At 46.8% G+C, this 17828-nt stretch overlaps 1 protein-coding gene and 1 long non-coding RNA gene across 2 annotated transcripts; one reads left to right on the top strand and one right to left on the bottom strand.

The window, feature by feature from the left end:
* Nucleotides 1-1238: 1238 nt before the first annotated feature.
* LOC113981919 lies at nt 1239-4247 on the top strand. Its single transcript, XR_003538566.1, has 3 exons — nt 1239-1444; nt 1842-2080; nt 3892-4247. It is a non-coding gene; the product is annotated as an uncharacterized LOC113981919 (long non-coding RNA).
* Nucleotides 4248-7881: 3634 nt separating this feature from the next.
* DMRT3 (doublesex and mab-3 related transcription factor 3) lies at nt 7882-17206 on the bottom strand. Its single transcript, XM_027709628.1, has 2 exons — nt 16750-17206; nt 7882-10055 (listed from the first exon to the last, which is right to left on the bottom strand). The coding sequence occupies exons 1-2, from the start codon at nt 17186-17188 to the stop codon at nt 9091-9093; spliced, it is 1404 nt and encodes a 467-aa protein (XP_027565429.1). The 5' UTR covers nt 17189-17206; the 3' UTR covers nt 7882-9090.
* Between the last annotated feature and the right edge of the window lie 622 nt (nt 17207-17828).

Raw genomic sequence — 17828 nt, 5'->3', positions numbered from 1 at the left:
TAGTAGAAGAATAATGATAACACAGTGATGTTTTAGTTATTGCTCAGTAGTTCTTACCCTAGGTCAAATACTTTTCAGGTTCCCATGATCTGCCAACAAGCAAGCACGAAAGAATATGGGAGAGAGCATAGCAGGGACAGGTGACATAAACTGGCCAAAGGGATATTCCATAAATAGAACAACTTCATACTCAGTATATAAATTGGGTTAGTTGTCCAGGAGGGGTCAATCACTGCTGGCAGAAGAGTGTTGAGCATCAGTCAGTGGGTGGTGAGCAATTGTATTGCGCATCCCTTTTTCCTCTTCAGTTTCACAGAACCACAGAACATTCTGAGTTGGAAGGGAAGTATCCTCAAGTCCAACTCTTAAGCAAACGGCCCGTAAGGGTATCAAACCCATGACCCTGATGTTGTTAGCGCCATTTTCTAACCAACTGAGCTAGTTTTTATCTTTCTTTCTTTCTCTCTTTTTCTTTCTTTCTCTCTTTTTCCTTCTTTCTTTCTTTCTTTCTTCTTTCTTTTTTTTTTATTATTGTTATTACTATCATTACTAGTAGTAGTGATAGTATAATATTTTATTTGGTTTGAATTTTTGAACTGTTCTTATCTCAACCCTCAAGGTTCACTTTTTTTGCCCTATCAGGGAGGGCCGGGGGTGAGTGAGCGGCTCCACGCTACTTAGTGGCCAGCTAGGGTTAAACCACGGCAGGCTTCCTCAAGTATTTCTCCTTTATTTTGTTGGACCCACTTCCACAGCCAAACAGGATAAGCAAAACACCTTTGACATCTTCATCTTTTAGTGAGAGAGGAGTTCGAAGAGAAGCTGTGTGTCTGTGTGCGTGCATAAGCATGCAAGACATAGGGACACTCGCTGGCTCTCCCACCACACCGTGGGAGCTCCGTGCTGACCGGGAGCGGGCAGGGGCTGCGGAGAAGCTGGTGCCTGCCGTGGTGCCTGCCTCCTACCTTCAGGTTTTTGAATAAACAGGTTCGAGGGAGAGAGAGTCCTGGTGACACCTGTCCTGCCTCCTGCTCCTTGCCACACTGAGCTGACCCCCAAAGCAGATCGCGAATGCACTCCTGGCCGAGCTGCCAGAGCCACGCAGAATTAGGAAAGGACAGACCCATCCCTCTTCGTTATAATGTGCAGCCATAACGTCATGCGGCCATAACATCATCCAGCTCCAGCGGCGCTCGGCGCCGTGACCGCGCTGACACTAGGTGGGGCCATCGGCCAGGGGGACCGAGCTGGGACGGGGAGAGGAGCCCGGGGTCACAGCGTCGCGTTCTCTCCTGTCCCTGTCCCAAATGAAATATCGCTCCTTAGCCCTTATAAATCCACCCAGTATTCGGCTGAAACATCGCTAGACTGCCTTATTTTATGTGAAGACTAGGCCATGCTTTTGAGGTCCAGGTCATGTTGTGCAAGACAGCGTTTGCTTTAGGTAATTGTTTGAATAACATATGTTACACTGTCTGAATAATATATGTTACAGTCATTTGCGACTCTGTCTCCTGTAATTTCGGCTCAGGGATGCATTCAAAGACAGTTGCAACTCCAGACATTTGGAAGGGGAAAATATAGCCCATTTCCCAGGGAACTCTCAAATATCTTGTACACACAGTTCACATTTTCAACTGAACTTGGAGTTTTCCAGTTTAAGGAGGAGAAGGGAGCCCTGGGCTGAAGGACTGGAGTCACCAGTTCTTGAGCATCAGTGATTTTTTTGGGGTGCTGTTGAAAGAAAAAAGCAATTGGCATTCTTTCAGGCACTAACTTTAATCAGATGCAGATTAATTAAGACCAAGTCACAGTAACTAGGTGTTGGCTTGCATTTTCAGGTCTCAAAGTTATAAAAACACTGGAGGTGTGGTGCTGTGAAGGAGGTGAGGAACCAGACTAGAGCCACTACGAGCAGGATGGTGGTGATTGTACTACCTGTTGCCACACCCAACATCACAGTTATTTCTCCTACTGCCAGCCCAATGGGACAACAGAAAAAGTGGAAGTCTGTTAAAACAGCACAGAGCAATGGTGGCCAAATCAGGAAATATATGAATGCCAGACAATAATTTGACAGGTAGGGTGTTTGCTTGAGTTTTAATATGTTAAAAAATATACCAATCACCTGGGAATTAGTCATAGCTTTTCATAAATACACACCACACAAGTCTGCTAAAATCTCACGTGGTGAACTTTCAGGAAGAGGAGTGAGGCATGAGCACAGCCAGACAGGGAGACCAGACCCTTTCACCTCCTGACTCGTGGTATAAATCACACTGTTCCCTTTTCAAGGCAATGGCAATGTGGGCATAGACTCTGATAGCTCAGGCTTAAGCATGGGAAAGCACCACTCCCCAGAAGCCATTGAAGGTCAGAAATTATCCCTTTCCTCCTCCCTCCCTGATTATGTGTTTCAAAGTTCTGCAAAACAACCCCAAATCCAGCCCAATTCCCACTCCTTCACAAGGTCTGCAATGATTGATGCCTGTATTGTGTTCACCCAACATAGGTGAGAATAGCAGAAGGAGGTATGTGTGAGTGAGCAGAACCAATCCTCTCTTTCTTTGAAGCCTTAGAAATATTATCACCTATTCTTTATTTTATTTACATTTTGGGGAAACATTCAAAACAAATTAACTTCTCCCCCACAACCCCTTGTCCCTGATAATTAACTATTTGGCAATAGAGATAGAAGAAAAATGCATGTGGCCCAATGTTCCTTTTGTTTATACCTCTGCAGACTATTAGAAAAAAAAAGCAACTACAGGAGAAAGAGCAAGGAAGAAAATTCATAACTTACACATAGTTGACCATAACTTTACTAGGGACTAGGCCACGTAGCCTAAAATGTAACAGGTGGCCTGTGAGTTGGGCCAAATCTATGAGGGGTATTAAAGTTTCCTGAAAAGGGTTTTGCAGTAAGTGTGGAGCCATGCAGAATAATTTTCTGTAGTTTAGGAATTGTTCCTCTTGAGAAAATGTTGCTTTTCAATATGTATAATATGTAGCTGTACTAAACATTAAGCCTTGCCCTTACTTTGTTAAGGAAAAAGGCAGGTTCAAGGTGAAAACCCACTGATTTCTGTTACCACGGAAGCTGCCAGCTGTGCAATGGGAACAGCTTTGAGCACTCTCCTGTTCCTAGTCAGTGAGTCAAGAGATTAACATGCAGAGGCTGAGAAACAGAAACCTACATTTTTATTGCAGCACTCTCTCAGGTACAATACTCCATTAGGATTGCTTCTGCATCCCTTGTCACATCAATCATGTAGCCTTTATAAATGACAAAAACATCAACATTTTACAAGTAGCAAGGAAGCATGTCTCTCTGTATTTCTGAGTATTTCGATGTCTCTTTTATATTTTTCTGTATATAGCAAATTTTATCTCACTCTTTCTGGTTTATATTTACTGTGACAAGAAGGAATCTCAGCAATGTGCAGGCAAGGCAGAGGGACTGCGCTCCAAAGAAAGATGTTTCCGAAAATGGGTTTGAGCTTCGCTGCATGCAACAAAGAGGGAAAGTTTTTATCAGCTACCACAAGTGCCTTCACCATCATGCTGCTGCCACACCGCTCACTCTCACACTGCCTTTCTTCTGTGACACATACCCACTCTTGAGGGGGCTGCAGCCCCCAAGCTGAGATGTGTACTGCTGGCAGACGTGTCAGATGTGCTCACCTTCCTTGGAGAGAGCAGCTGCTCCTGAGCCTGCCCACCTCCCTGCCTGAGCTACACGAGACTTGGAAGAAGGAATAGACTTCATTGTGTCTGAAATTCTGCTTTCTCACTGTTACTCAACCTTTTGCTGACTCATGTATTTACTGCCTTTAGGGAAAAGAAAGGTAATTAGTACAATATTATCACAAGATTTCTGGTTTTGTCTAGGTGTTGCAGACAAGAAAGTTGGAATGTATGAAGTCTATAGACTCAGAAATATGACAGATGGAAAGAACCCAAGCAGTCTTTACCTTAGGTCTCACAACATTTTTTTGTGACAGTGGCTTGCTCAGGGTTATCTCAGAATTGTCCTGAGCTTTTCATGGGAACTTTCTTCCTGAAGGCAGTCACAGTTCAGCCGTTGAAAAGCTATAGCCTCTCTCTCAGAGAGAAAAAATTAGAAACAAAATCTTATACTATATGCTCTGGTAAATACTATGTTCTGCTCTCCTATTTACAGGGCACTGACGCTTTTTAAGAATTTTCAGATAAAAGCAATTAAATCCTTGTAGCACTTAACTTTATCCCTTAAGGAGAGGGGAAAATCTTCCTTGGGTTAGAGGGTAAAGCAAGGATGTAATCTTGCAAAGGTTCCTGCTATCTATCTCAGTTTAATCTCCTGCACAGCTTGCAAAGACATAAAGTACCAAACCACACTCCCAAGGTGCTGTAAATACTTTTTTCTGTTGCGGCTTCAGGAAAGCCTGGTCTCTGGCAGTAGACCTCCTTAAAGTACATCTCACTCCATAAATGCCAAATCTTTCTGTACATATGATTCTATCCTCTACATGATCTGGTTACTGATAGTGATCTAAGGGTTTGATCCTTCACTTAAGGTCAGGATTCAGCCTGTATGCAGGCATGCTTGGCAACTAGCGGTGGCTATGGCTCTCAAGCACTGCTGCTATTGTGGAAATCATTGAAATTAATCTCTAGTGAGAGTCACAATTATTAACCAAGATTCCTGTTGCAGCAGGCATGCAACAGCCTGCAGGGAGTTGCTGAGTCATGCATGAAATCTGCCTGTGACAGTGCAGAATGCTGCAGGGAGCACATTAACAAAACACCATTTAGGGTGTTATCTTCCCATGGCAGACTACTGTAAGAATGTTAAAATACTGTATTAAGATATTTATTAAAGGGAAGGGAGAAGAATGATGCTTCAGAGTTATATGTCCACTAAAATTGAAGTTTAGATAGTATGCATTCAGAAATAATTTTATTTTCCAGTAATGACAATATGCAATATCACGTAAGAAATGAAATTGAAGAATTGATCTTATTCTTCAAATACAGGATAGCTTCAATATTAAAATTAACATATAAATTTAGCATCAATCTTATTTCCCCACTCACATCCGCTGAGTAAATGCACATAAAGAATGAATCACTGAAACAGTATACTGAGAGAATCAAAGTCATTTTTCAAAGATGTCAGCACAAATGTGAGGTGAGCCTGTTCACCAAGCATACAACAAATGTTGCAGAGGTGGCCCTTCAGACCCATAAGAAGGGCAAGTCAGGGACCCCCAGGGAAGCATCACAACCACCAGCAAGGGCAAGGCAGGGGATAGTTTTGGGCAGGACATCCCCATTTCTTACCCCTGCTCCCGTTCTGCCTATTCCCTTGTCTACAGTTATGTGAGCTACCAGAGAATGTGGACATCGCATTAGGGCTCTCCATGGCATTGTTATTGTTTACATCACTGTCGGCCCTTAATCAGGTTGTCACATCTAGAGGTTAACTAGGGGGTTTTAGCAGTGTGCCTCTGGGGCAGCAACCAGCCTCTGTAGAGCCCACCGCACCGGTCTCTGGTGGGCCTGGGACCTGGACAAGCAGAGCCACGAGCAGAGAGAGTGAGCTCTGGGCATTGCCCAGAGAGTAGACAATGAATTCACCCATCTGACAGGAGAAAAAGCAGTCCCAGGGCACCCCAGAGAGGCTCCCAGGTGGCTACTCAGCCAGGAGCAGGAGCTGTGCAGAGGCTGAAGATCTCTTGCTCCAAGAATGCCACAGCTGCTCTAGCACCCAAAAAAGACCCAAAAGAAAAAACAAAAAACAAAACAAAACCCACACAAAACAAAACAAAACAAAAACAAAAACAAAAAACAACCAACCAAACAAACAGAAAAACCCAAACCAAACAAAAATACCCCAACACCTCTTTGGATCCTGGGCTCCAGCAGAGACCTCAGCAGGCTCAAACCATCTTTCTTGATGCTTGAATTCTTTTTGTCCTCAGGAGGCTTCTGGGCATCAATGCCTTGAGCTTCACCCCCACGTCCTCCCTTCCTCAGCACGATTTGCTCAGTCACGAGGTTACCCTTGTTCACCACAAGATGGAGCTGGGAAACGCAAGGTGTGGGTGCCCCACCCGAAGACCTTCCCCCGGACCCCGGAGGCGTGGAAATCTCGGGATGCTGTACCCAGCAGGTGCTCCACAGGCTCAGGACCAGCCCCGCCGCTGCCAGCTGCGGTGACACGGCTGTCACTGTCCTCGGTGAAGGCACGGCCTGAGCCAGAGTGCAGTTCTGGGGTGGCCACTGTGGGCCCTGACGATGGGGCACACAGGGCTCCAGCGGAAAGGGGGCTCCCTCACCCCGCGGTTGCCCACTCTGAGAGGGTGGGAGTGGGTGGGCAGCCCCCACCAGCACAGCAGAGGTCTGCGGAACAGGTCCCAGCATTGTGTGGGCAGAAAAAGTTCCTGCCAACACACCAAGGGATCCTTAAAAACCGTAGTTGCCTGTAGTGCCAGCCTGGAAAATACAGCTGGGTGAGCAAAGCAACATCTCTAAAATACCACTGCAGGCCAATTGGTATTTTTTAAAAAATTAATCTTCTGAATACCATTTTAGCTATTTTAGCAATATTTTATTGCGTGACCAAACAAAAATTATTGTTCAACATGAGAACTTGCATTTCTTATTTTGAACAGATACATTTACTTTATTTAAAAAAAAAGTATTTGTGAGTTATTTTATAATACCAGACAAGGATCATTTTAACTTGTTTCCTTTTTCAGAACACAACTTATCAAAAGAGATAAAATTTTTAAAAATCATACCACCGAATCTGCATTTTTCAGCACAAGTGTGATAATAGTTCACTTCAGCCATGGTCAGCTTTCTTTGAAAGATGTGTCACAGTTCCAAGATGCCAAAATTCTGTTCTCTGAAAACCTCCAGGCCATAGTGTTTATGAGCTGTCTCAGGTGCCACTGTTCGATCTTTCTGCTGAAGATGATTCAACCTCTGTAGCAAAACAAACAAAAAAACAAAACACAAAAAACCCCCAAACTAAAACCCATGCAGATTTCATTTAATATACAGGGATGCCTATACAAAGGTTTCTGCAGGAAGGAAATCTGCTCAAAATCAGAGCTCCTGGACCTAACTGCTCTTATCTAGCCTTTGACACTTAATTTCTCTGCGGTCTTGTAGCACAGCATTTCACTACCTCATGCCTTTCTGTTTGCAAGATCAAATATATTTTGCATATTGCTTTTCTCTCTGGAGTAGCTGTAAGATGAATTTGTTTATGAGTTCCATGTGAATGCAGGCAATCTGTCAGGACACAATCGAAATTCTGCATTTAGGAAAATTTTGGACACTTTCACATTTACACTTCCATAAAATAATCTATTTTTTTCCCCCCCTTCCCCTGCTTTTAAGTCTTTGCTCTGTAGCATTACCAATAAAATGCTTTTCTGAAGAGCTTGGAAAGCTATGCAAGAAAAAGTATCTTTCTGTGAATTTATCCCCTAAGGAAAATAAAATCATCATTTTATTCTCCTTTTTGTGCGTGTTCAGTACCTTGATGAAATGAAAGATTCACTGTGTGCATGAGACTTGTGAAACAAGAAATGCCAAATGAGAACACAGGTATTCATATCAACAATGACACTGGATAACATGCCTGATATATGTATAACAGTTTTAAAGCGCATCTGCTTTAGGGTTCAACTTCAGGGCAGCCTCAACACTTTTTCGAAGTATCCATACACCTGAAGGCCTGACAGTCATTTCATCTGCATTCAGAGCTGTGTTTTGTACAAGTCACTTGTCAAGCATACGTTGTCAGTTGTGAGCAGTTGAAAAAATGGCACTAGAACCTTAACAAACTTCAAGTGAACAGTTAACTTAGTGGCATTCCTCATCAGAAGCAATTCCTAATGTTACTCAGACACACATAAGATATGCAGTGTAATCAATGCATGCAATCATGCAATAAATTGTTCAAATCAATACTTTTCTACATTTAGGGAAGTTGCCATTTGGCTAAATATTATTTTAAAGAAAGGCCTGCTATTACATTCTATTTCCTTTTCTTTCTACTTCTACAGTATAGGAAAAAAAAGATGCTTCTGAAGCACTGGGAGAGCCTTTTGTTTTCTACTTTCTGTGACTGTAGCAAGCTCTACTTAGCTGAGCTTGGAAGTGTCTGCAGTACATACTCAAGACCTCAGCTTCCCTGATGACAACATTTGCCTAATCTCAGTTGCAAGCTACTAGGCAGGGAAGCAGAACCCAGACTTGGAAAAAGAGGCTTCCCTCGACTGCAGTTGCTGGAGCTGGACATTTTAACCCTGACTGAGGATTAATCAGCTCTCTGTCTTCAGAATGTATTTGCGCAGTATAAATGACATAAACCAAGATCATGATCTTAGTTTATTTTTCTAGAGTCCTTAGCATGCTACATTAACCTGACAATGCTTAATCTGGTGTTCATTTCACAATACACTTCATGCAATTCACAGCTGTAATTGGTTTTACACTGACATTACACATTTCGACCTAGCCATGGGAAAAGAATAACTCTTAATAACATTTCTCTGAAAAGTGTCCAAGCTCAAACGGCACAGAAGGAGCTCATGTTAGTTGTGTGTGCATATTTCTTTTTCTTTCACTGCAACAGTGATCACTGGCGTGAGATTATAAGTTCCTTGTTTTAGTCCATTTGCAACTGAATTATGTTTATTTGATTTCTTATGTCCTGAGGAGTTCTCTCTTATAAAACAGCATTCAAGTATTCTAGTTTAACATCCCCATTTTTCTGAGTTAAGGAACAAAGTAGACCTTGGGCTTCTGTTTCCGTTATGAGCCTTCCAGAGTCCCATAACCGATAGCCATAAGTCTTCCTTTGTAACACAGACTCAGCACTAAAGCCAGAGTATTGCTATTTGGCATTATCCAGTGAAGTGCAAGAAATTAAAAAAAGTTATGTCTTTATTGCTATAGTATAATACCAAGCAAAGTCACTTTTTAAAACAATTGCAAGAGTTTCATAGAGTATGTTCCCTCCTCTTAGGGGCCAGTAGTTCAGCTGCACTGTGAGTATCACTTAGCTATCACACGTCAAATGTCAGTTTAAGAAGATGTGTTGAGTATTCTTGAGTCTGAAGAATCAGACCTTTCCTCATATTCATCTTCTGTGTAAATTGGTTGCTTAGACACAATAGGACACCCATCATCAGGAATTGAGATCCTAGGATCCTCTGACGAGCGGGAAGGAAGTACAGGTGAGCTTCGGAAAACTGTGGTTGTGTTGCTAGAGAAAGGACTGACATACTGGGACCGCAGCTGGTACTGCTGCTGCAGTGTCATGGTGTTCCACAGAGTGACATCATTGGGCAGGAACGGGCTGGACTGATTTCTTGCCAAAGTGTTCCTCAACATCAGCGGGTAGCGTGGTGGTTGAGGGAAAGGGTGTTGCAGAGGTACAGCCAAAGGATTTGGCATGACATTACTGGAATCAGCAGAGAACCTTAGTGTGTCAGGAACCCTAAATGCTGAGCCCACAGACCACTTGGAGGATGAAATAGGGTAGGAACTCAGCGTGTGTTCAAAAATGTGCCCGTTGGAAGGCAAAACAAGACCATCAGATTCTGCAGAAGTTCTCTCCCCACTGGCCACTGAAGACCGACTAGACAGGAGAACCTCCACAGCACTCACCAGATCACCACCACACCCCTTCAGGATCAACTCTAGCACAGTTGGCTTTTGATTAGGGAAGATCTTTTTCAAGACTTCAAGCGGGGGTCTGTTTGCTTTCAAACTGAAGGGTAAAGAAACTGTCCCAGAAGGACCTTCTATCAGGAGGTGGTTCTGCTCTGGGTGGTACTTGGGGCTGTCTGGATGATTCTCTGTGCTCCCACCATTTTTCTGAACTGCATAACCAACCTCATCCACTGAAACAATTTCAGGGCTTTCAGGGGTGAAACAGCTTTTGGCTTTAGTCACATCTGGGGAACTCCTTTGGTCTGTGTCTTTGTCGCTGTAGGTCTCAGCATTGTCTGCTCCACTGGCATCACCCAACCTCTCCTCATTCATGTCTGCAAAGAGAATTCAGAGAAGTTAATAAAAAACTGAAGCCAAAAGCTTTTACAGAAATTTGAGGATAGTGTCTTCTTAAAGTGAACAAAGAAGAATGGGGGGGAGGAAGTGCATTTTTCACAGAGATACTGTAAAAATTAAGGTATCTTTGCAACATCTCATGAGGATAAAACTGCAAAAGAATAATGTTACCTGGTCTAGGCCTTATAGGTATCTGTCACGTTTTCACATGTGCAAGGAAAGAAGCTGTAGTCATTTTTCTGCTGCATCAAATACACTGTATCAGTCGTCTCTCACTGATTACATGGCAGCAACACACCAGCCAAGTGCAAGCTTTCTCAGAGGAACCTGAGCACTTTCACATCATAATTCCTCACTAGCACAATCCCACTGTCTGTGAGCTGAAGAGGGCACTTAGGGAGACCAAAATTCCCTCTGCAAGTCCAATAGCATTGGTGGAACCACTTCATCATGACTACTGGTTGAAGGTATAAAAAGTCTGCAAATAAATCAGTGTATTCAAGTTCTGGCTCTGCAGAAATTGGTTCCTCCCACAGCACAGATTCTAGAAAAATCTGGTTTGAGAAGGACCTCTGGAAGGCATTTGGTCCAATACCCTGTTCAAAGCAAAAGCAACCTAAAATATAGAGCAGGTTGCTCATGTCCCTGCTTAGATGAGTTTTAAATAATTCCAAGGAGAGAGACCCCACAAACTCTCTTAGCGCTTGTTCCTGGTATCTTGCTTTTTGTGTGCTAAACTAAGAAGGATAAGAGCTGAGTACAGGGCTGAAAACAAGCCCATTGACCATGCTGTCTCCAGGTAGATATTTAGAAATGGGGACGCCCCACATCTCTGGTCACTTTGGTAATGCCTGACATGAGTATAGAATTGTTGTCAACAAGAAGAAAGGTGGACAGTGCTTTCACAGCCTATGCACAAGGGAGTGGATAGAATTGCTTGAGATTGTTCACGGTTATTTCTCAAGAACACAGTTCTGCTGGCCTTCCTCATAGAGCACAATGATGGTATCCTTGAGAAGCATCAATGCATGGGGAAAGGATCATTGTCCAAGCTGCAGCTGACAGAGCCTAATTTAACTGCACAGGGCAGTGCTTTTGAACACACATATGCGAAAAACTGTCTGCAAAAAAAACCCCCAATGCAACTATTTTCTTGGTTTCCCAAGTCCCTGGTTAACAGCCCAACTAGATAAAGAAGCCATAAGAAGCAAGCTAAGGTTCCTAATATGTGCTGATGAACATCCCTGCCCAAGTGAGATGGAACCAGTTAGAGGTATGCCAGAACCTTAGCCTTACTGCTCGCCATCTCCTGCTTCTCTCTCACCCCATTAACAGGCAGAGCATCTCCCCATGCAGTGGAATAAGTTTAGTGTTTCACAGATCAGCTTGAGACAAAGTCTATTAATGCAATTTCCCATCTTGAGAGAGAAAGAAGTCAAGGTCTGAGCAAGCCCACGCTGAGCCAGAAGCCGCTCTGCTCACCAGAATGGGAGCTATAAATGAGATCCTGGCAGAGCACAGCCTAACAGTGTGAGTATGCCAAAAAGTTCTCCTCGTGAGGATTGTGGTACCTGGCAGAAATGATGGGTCATCCTACAAAGCTGTGGGATGCTGGTAGTTTGGGATGTGGAAGATAAGCATGTAGCTGAGGAATGCAGTCGCCCTAATGAAGATCTCTTTTAGCAGGATAACCTGGTTTTGGTACCTGTTTTTATATTGGTTATGCTCTTTGTCCAATGCAAACAGAGAAGCATAACTTTACACGTTGCTACATTACAGAGAAGGCAATGTATGTATCCTCTCTCATACGCTCAGTGCGTCAGTCTTGCCTTAGCGGCCAAAGTGGAATGCAGGAATTGTTTGCCAATGGCAAACTGGTAACATGCATCCTTTTGAGGAGAAAGTAAAATGCCGGCATAGCTCATCCGTCATTTGAGAAAACGTGAGGCTCACACTACCTTCCCCTCCTAATCCCTTCACGTGTTCATAATTACGCATTTGTTGCAAAAGAAGGGGCACTAAGAGTGATTCACATCTTAGTGAATGCACAGTTTATACACTGAAGACTTAGAGAGCAGTCTGAGGACATCTAACTACCGGTTCCTGTCTTAACAGAGTTAGAGAGGCTGTTAGGGGAGATGATAGCCCTAATTTCCACATCAATAGGTTTCACTGTAGTACACAATATTACAAAATTAACTGAATGCAAGTAGACCGTATTTCGGAACTACCGCATTTTTACAGTGTATCTCTGTGGCAGAAGAACAAGTACAACTAGAAAATACCTGCTTTATAAAAAAAAAAAAATTAGATCAGATAAGATCTCTCTAATACATTCCCCGTTCCTTACAAAATATTATTTTCAAGATATTGCAGATTTGTTCAATTTTCAGTACTCTTAAAAATATCCTTATGAGGCTTGTCTAAAAAATTTTCTCCAAATTCTGAAAACTCATCCCACTGAAGTTTGCATCTTTATCATCACGAGACCGCGCAGAGCCCGATTCTTAGCCTTTGCACAAGGACAGTCTCCTCGTACAGCACAGATTATAGCGGCGCATCTTAGAGGGCTGTTAGACTTACAGGGACAGACCTGGAAAACGAGATTTCGGTGATTTAAATCGGAATGCTGTTATTAACGCATGGAGAATTACGCTCCGTTGGCTAACACTGAGCATGGACGCTGTTGTATTTTTCCCCTCTGCCTTTTTGAGAGCATTTCTGGATGCCGGTGTCAGGAGGCTTTGTCCCGGAGCTGGGGCCGGTCGCATGGCAGCTCCCGCCGACCTGGCCGGCCCCGGTGCTTCCCTGTCTGTCAGGCTGTGTTCCAACTGCATTTTCCCCATGGGAACACTCCTTGTCCGCCACACGCTGAGGGCGCGGAGAGGGCCAGGTGGAAGGCGCGCTCCGGGGACTGTCCCCAACCCTTCACGGGAACAGCCGCGACCGCGATTTTCGTTTGTTTAAAACTGGCACAAAATAGCAATCGTCAAATAAACAAAAATTAGGGAAGACACATTATAAGTGTCCTTGTGTGGGCACTGAATTGTAGGAATATTGCATATGTGTATTAATAGCACGTGTTTATATTTTCAGGTACAAAAATAATTTTGTATTTAGAAAGTACAACCCACTGCTCTTCACCAAAGCTTTTTTTTTTTTTTTTTGCATAACTTGTAAGCTTCACATAAGGATGTTCTGGGCTTCAAGAAAGAAATCTCGTTCTGGGATATTCTTCGTCTGTGGGGTTTGGGTGTTGTGTTTTGTTCTGCTTGGGGTTTGAGAGTTTTTGCTGTGGGTTTTTTTGTTGATGGTGGTGGGTTGGTTTGGTTCGGATTGGTTTTTTTGGGGGGGCTGTTCTGGATTTTGGTGAGGTTTTTGGTTTTGTTTAGGCGGTTTTGTATGTTTCTGTGGCTTTGGTTTTGGGGCTTGTACTTTTTTCTCTCTCTGTGTGTCTGTGTGTGTGTGTGTGTGTATGTGTATGTGCGTGTGTCCGTGTGTGTTGGGGTTTTTTGCCCCCAACACCTTCTATTTCAAATTGCCTGCATTCAAGTATTCACTTTGTGATCCCGGAGAAAATTAGGGGAACTGTTTTCCTATTGATATAAACGATGGAAAGTATTCATAAAATAATATGTTTGCAGAGGCACATACAAACTCAGATCTACAGAGATGCAGTGCAAATACAGATACACATGAAACACAGAACTGTGGGAGAATCATGCATGCATTTACAGTAAAATACAAATTAATAAATAAAGCTGCTACAAATTTGGAGCAATATATACCCCAATTCTCCTTGACTATTTATACATTAAGGATCGTGAGTCAAATCTTGTAAAGACGCCAAATAAAAGTAATATGGATGAGAGAAGCTGTTCTCAATTCAATAACTTGTCTGGAAAACTTGGTCTAATACTTTGGAACAAATTTGTTTCCTCGATATTCCCACTGCTGACTCCCTGTTAAAACAGCTTGTTCTTTGATTGTTAGGACAGATTTTCTTGGATCCCAAAAGAATTTGCTGTTGTCCTTATTTGTATTAATAGAAAGGACTATACCAGAACAAGCATAAAACATGAAAAGTTAAGGTCGCTGGTTTTTGGTGGGGTTTTTATTGGTTTGTTTGTTTGGGGGGGATTTTTTGTTGGTTGGGTTGTGGTTTTTTTGTTTTGCTATCTGTTTGGAGGAAAGGGGATGTTAGTTTAGTTTAGGTTGTCGGAGTTTTTAAATTACTTCAGACTTTCATCCCTATCTTCAAAGGTCTAAGGTACTTTGTAGGAGATTAATCACTTTTCTCTAACACAGAGACAGCTGTGCTGCATTAAGAAGCTGGCTCTGCTAATAAGAGACGACCCAATATAGCATTATATTGTTTACAAGCCTGGATAACTACTACTAAGAGAAATGTGCTCACGTGGGCGAGGAAAGTTCATGAGCACGGTATCAGGAGGAGGGATCATCTCAGGTTAGCAGAGGCAGGTGCAACAGGGGTAGTTTCTATGTGCATCATTTGCACAGAACAGAACTTCACAACTGTCTCATCGAAATGACCGATTCTGGCAGGAATAAAAGCAGAGGGATCTGATTCTACCGTACGTCGGGAAATTTCCCATCCGTAGTGAAAAACACCTTTCAGGAGATTAATGTCCTCGCGGTGGAAGGGGTGCGTGTGGGTGTATGTTTGTGTGTATGTTAGAGACGGGACGAACAAGGGGAACAAATAATTACATCCCCTGTTCTGACGACGATTTTAATTGAGATAGTGGGGAGAAGGAAGTGAAAGCCCTGCCGCACAGAACATGCAGGATAGTTGGAAATAAACAAGTTGTGTGGTGACAGGAGGAACCATTTTCCACTTTGCTGTCACGCATCCACATGTTCATAAAAAGCGGGGGAAAAAACCCTCTGTAACAGTCGGGGACCGGGAACCACGCAGGTGACCAGGACGGCTCCCCGGCGGTGCCGGGTGCCCAAGTCCCCTCATCCCGGCCTCACCGCGGGAGGGGGCGGGGGCAGGCGCGGCACTGAGGGCCTTGATTTATGGAGATCTCCTCCGTTATGTTTGGGTTTTTGTTTTTGTTTTGTTGGCTTTTTTTTTCTTCCGTATAGCAGAAAGTGCTGACTGGCTGGCAAGGAAGAATTTCTCATCAATACGCTTTGATTGTATTTTGCAAACAAAATGCCTGTTGCTTGGTAACATTTCACTTGAGCCTGACCTTCCCCAAAAGTTATTGCTATCAGATTCGATTTACACTCTCCTCCGTGATTACTGTAATCTTTTAAACTGGGAAGTTCATATATCAAGGGGAAGGAAAGTTGGGCGTGCAAGTAAATACCGTTCCTATCCGTCAGATTTATATCGTGCTGGCGGACAGGAACTTGTACTTTCTGGAAGAAGCCAAGGAGGCTTTTTATCCCCTTCCCTTCCCAGTCCCTTGGCTGGACCGCCCCCACTTCTACGCAGGGAGGAGGCCCCGGCGAAGCGCCGCCGCGGATGCGGGTGGTGAAAAGACTCCGAGGTGGTAGGAGGCTACGGCCAGTCGGAAATTTGGGCAAAGACCCCCAAAGCCCGGTCCAGGGGAACGGGACCAGGCGGAGGTGCAGGGGACAGGGGGGCCGGAGGGCAGGCAGGCGGTGCCAAGGGCCGCAGAAGAAGAAGCGGGTCCCAAACCATCGGCATCCTCGCCACGCTGACGGACTCAGCCGTGCCGCCGCCTCGGGGCCGGTGTTGCGTCTCCTCCAGTGTTGAAGGACAAAGCCCTGTGTCGGGGCCCCCACGGACGCCTCCGTGGCCGGGATGGCTCCATACCGCACACGGCAGCCCGTGGGCGGGAGCTCAGGGTTCGCCATTTCCCTCCCGGGGCACCGGGTAAAATTTCGTCAGTCTCCGCTTGTCTGCGGAGCGCTTTGGGCTGCCAGCGGCCTGTCCGACGGGTATCTCCGTCGTGAAAGACTGTCGGCTCCCGCTCAGACACCGGGCAGGGAATGGGACAGCAGTTCCCGAGCGTTAGTTTTGCTTCCAGAAGTGTGTGTTACCGACAGGTCGCACTCACAAAGTGCCGGTTGCGGGTGGTGGTTTCAGCAACCCCGACCTGCCACAAGCCGCCCCAGACGCGACCCGGAGCGCAGGAGGACCGGGTTGCCCGGTTCATCCCCTACCACTACCTCACTTCTTCCGGTCCTCCTTGCTCCACAGAAATCCTCTGGCTCCCGGTGCCGCTTTTGGTCCGAGGCACTCTTTAGAGGTTTTGTCCTGGACGAGGCCCCGCAGCCCCGACGTCCGGGGTGGGGGAAGCCGGGGAGCGACTCCAGCCGGCTAAGGGGACCGGGAGCGGCAGAAGGACGTGCGGTTGTGATCCACGTGGGATCAAAAGCAGCACGTCGGTGAGCCGGTTGGCAGCGGCGACGTTCGCCGGCCCCCTCCGCTGGTCTCGGCGGCCGCGATCCTGGCCGGGCACCTAGCGGCTCCTTGCTTTTTATAGAGGGACAAAGTGCACCCGCCGAGTTGCCTCTCCATTCCCTTCCCACGGCGCCCGTCCGGAGGAAGGGAAAGCCCTCGCCTTTCTTCGTCCCGGCCCCACCCCTCAAGACCCGTCCGTCGGGGTCTGTCCCGGCCCTCCCTTTCCCTTCTGCCCCGGTACCGCGGCGCCCTGCCCGGCCCGGCCTCACCTGCCTTGGGGAGCGGCCCCGGGAGCGCAGGGGGCGGCTCGGTGGCCCAGCGCAGGGCGGCGGCGGCGGCCAGCTCGGCGGGGGCCCGCGGCGGTGCCGCGCAGGGTGGCGGGCCCGGCGGCGGCGTGGGGGGCTCGGCGCTGCCCGGCGGCCCCGGGAGGGAGCGCAAGGAGTCTGGGAGGAGGCTCTCCAGACTCTCGTTGGCCTGCTGCCGGCGGAGAGCCACCTGCGCGGCCATCACCCGCTGCCTCTCGATGATGAGGATGCACTTCTCGCAGGTGCAGTCCTTGAAGCGGCAGTAGCGCTTGTGCCCCTTCAGCCAGGACAGCACGCCGTGGTTGCGGCACCGGGCGCACTTGGGCGTTCGCTGCAGCGGAGCCCGCGGGGGCTGCGACACCGGGCCGCCCATATAGAGGTACGGGGAGCCATAGCCGTTCATGCCCGCGGGAGGAGCCCGGCTGGCTCTGGGGCGGAGAAGGGCTCAGCGGGGGCGGGCGGAGGCCGGGGCGCTGGAGGACAGGAGGCGGGAAGCTCTGCCCGCGAGCTTCGCGGGGGGCGCGGCTCCGGCCCCAGGCCGGCGGGGATAGCCGCCGCCGCCCGCCGTGGTGACACCGACGGGCAGAGCGCTGCCGCCGGCCCGAGAGACACTGCCGCTGCCCGCGCCGCCCCGCTGAGCCCAGAGACCCTCAGCCTGCCCCCGCCCCCCGCCCGCCCCCACCGCCACCCTCCTTCCACGCCGCCGACGGGGGGATGGAGAGAGAGAAAAAGGGAGGGGGAGAGAGGAAGGGAGGGAAGCTGGGGGCCCTCTGCCGCGCCGTCGGGGTCGGCGGCGATGCCCATACTGTGCCGAAGGGGTTTGTCCCCGAGGGGGCCGGGAGTGTGGCTGATACCAACTACCCCTCCCGCCCGAAAGCCCCTGGAACTGGGGGGCGACTGGGTTTCCCCGGGCTCCGTACCGGCCCGGCATCGAAAGCCCACGGGACACTGCGTTCGATGAATGGTCGCTGCCGTTTGCGGCCCAGCGCTGCGGGGTAGGGGGGTGGGTCGAGGTCAAAGTTTTACTAAACTTTCAGCCACGA

This window comes from Neopelma chrysocephalum, unplaced genomic scaffold (genome assembly GCF_003984885.1).
Source record: "Neopelma chrysocephalum unplaced genomic scaffold, ASM398488v2 Primary Assembly neopelma1_96814, whole genome shotgun sequence".
Lineage (NCBI taxonomy): Eukaryota > Metazoa > Chordata > Aves > Passeriformes > Pipridae > Neopelma > Neopelma chrysocephalum.
This window is presented reverse-complemented; position numbering and strand designations above follow the sequence as displayed.

Excerpts from the sequence above, each read along its gene's own strand:
- DMRT3 (XM_027709628.1), bottom strand. The coding sequence starts at position 17,188 with ATGAACGGCTATGGCTCCCCGTACCTCTATATGGGCGGCCCGGTGTCG. Across the intron at positions 10,056-16,749 it reads GGGGCCGCTCCCCAAGGCAG|ACATGAATGAGGAGAGGTTG; the intron begins GTGAGGCCGGGC and ends TTCTCTTTGCAG.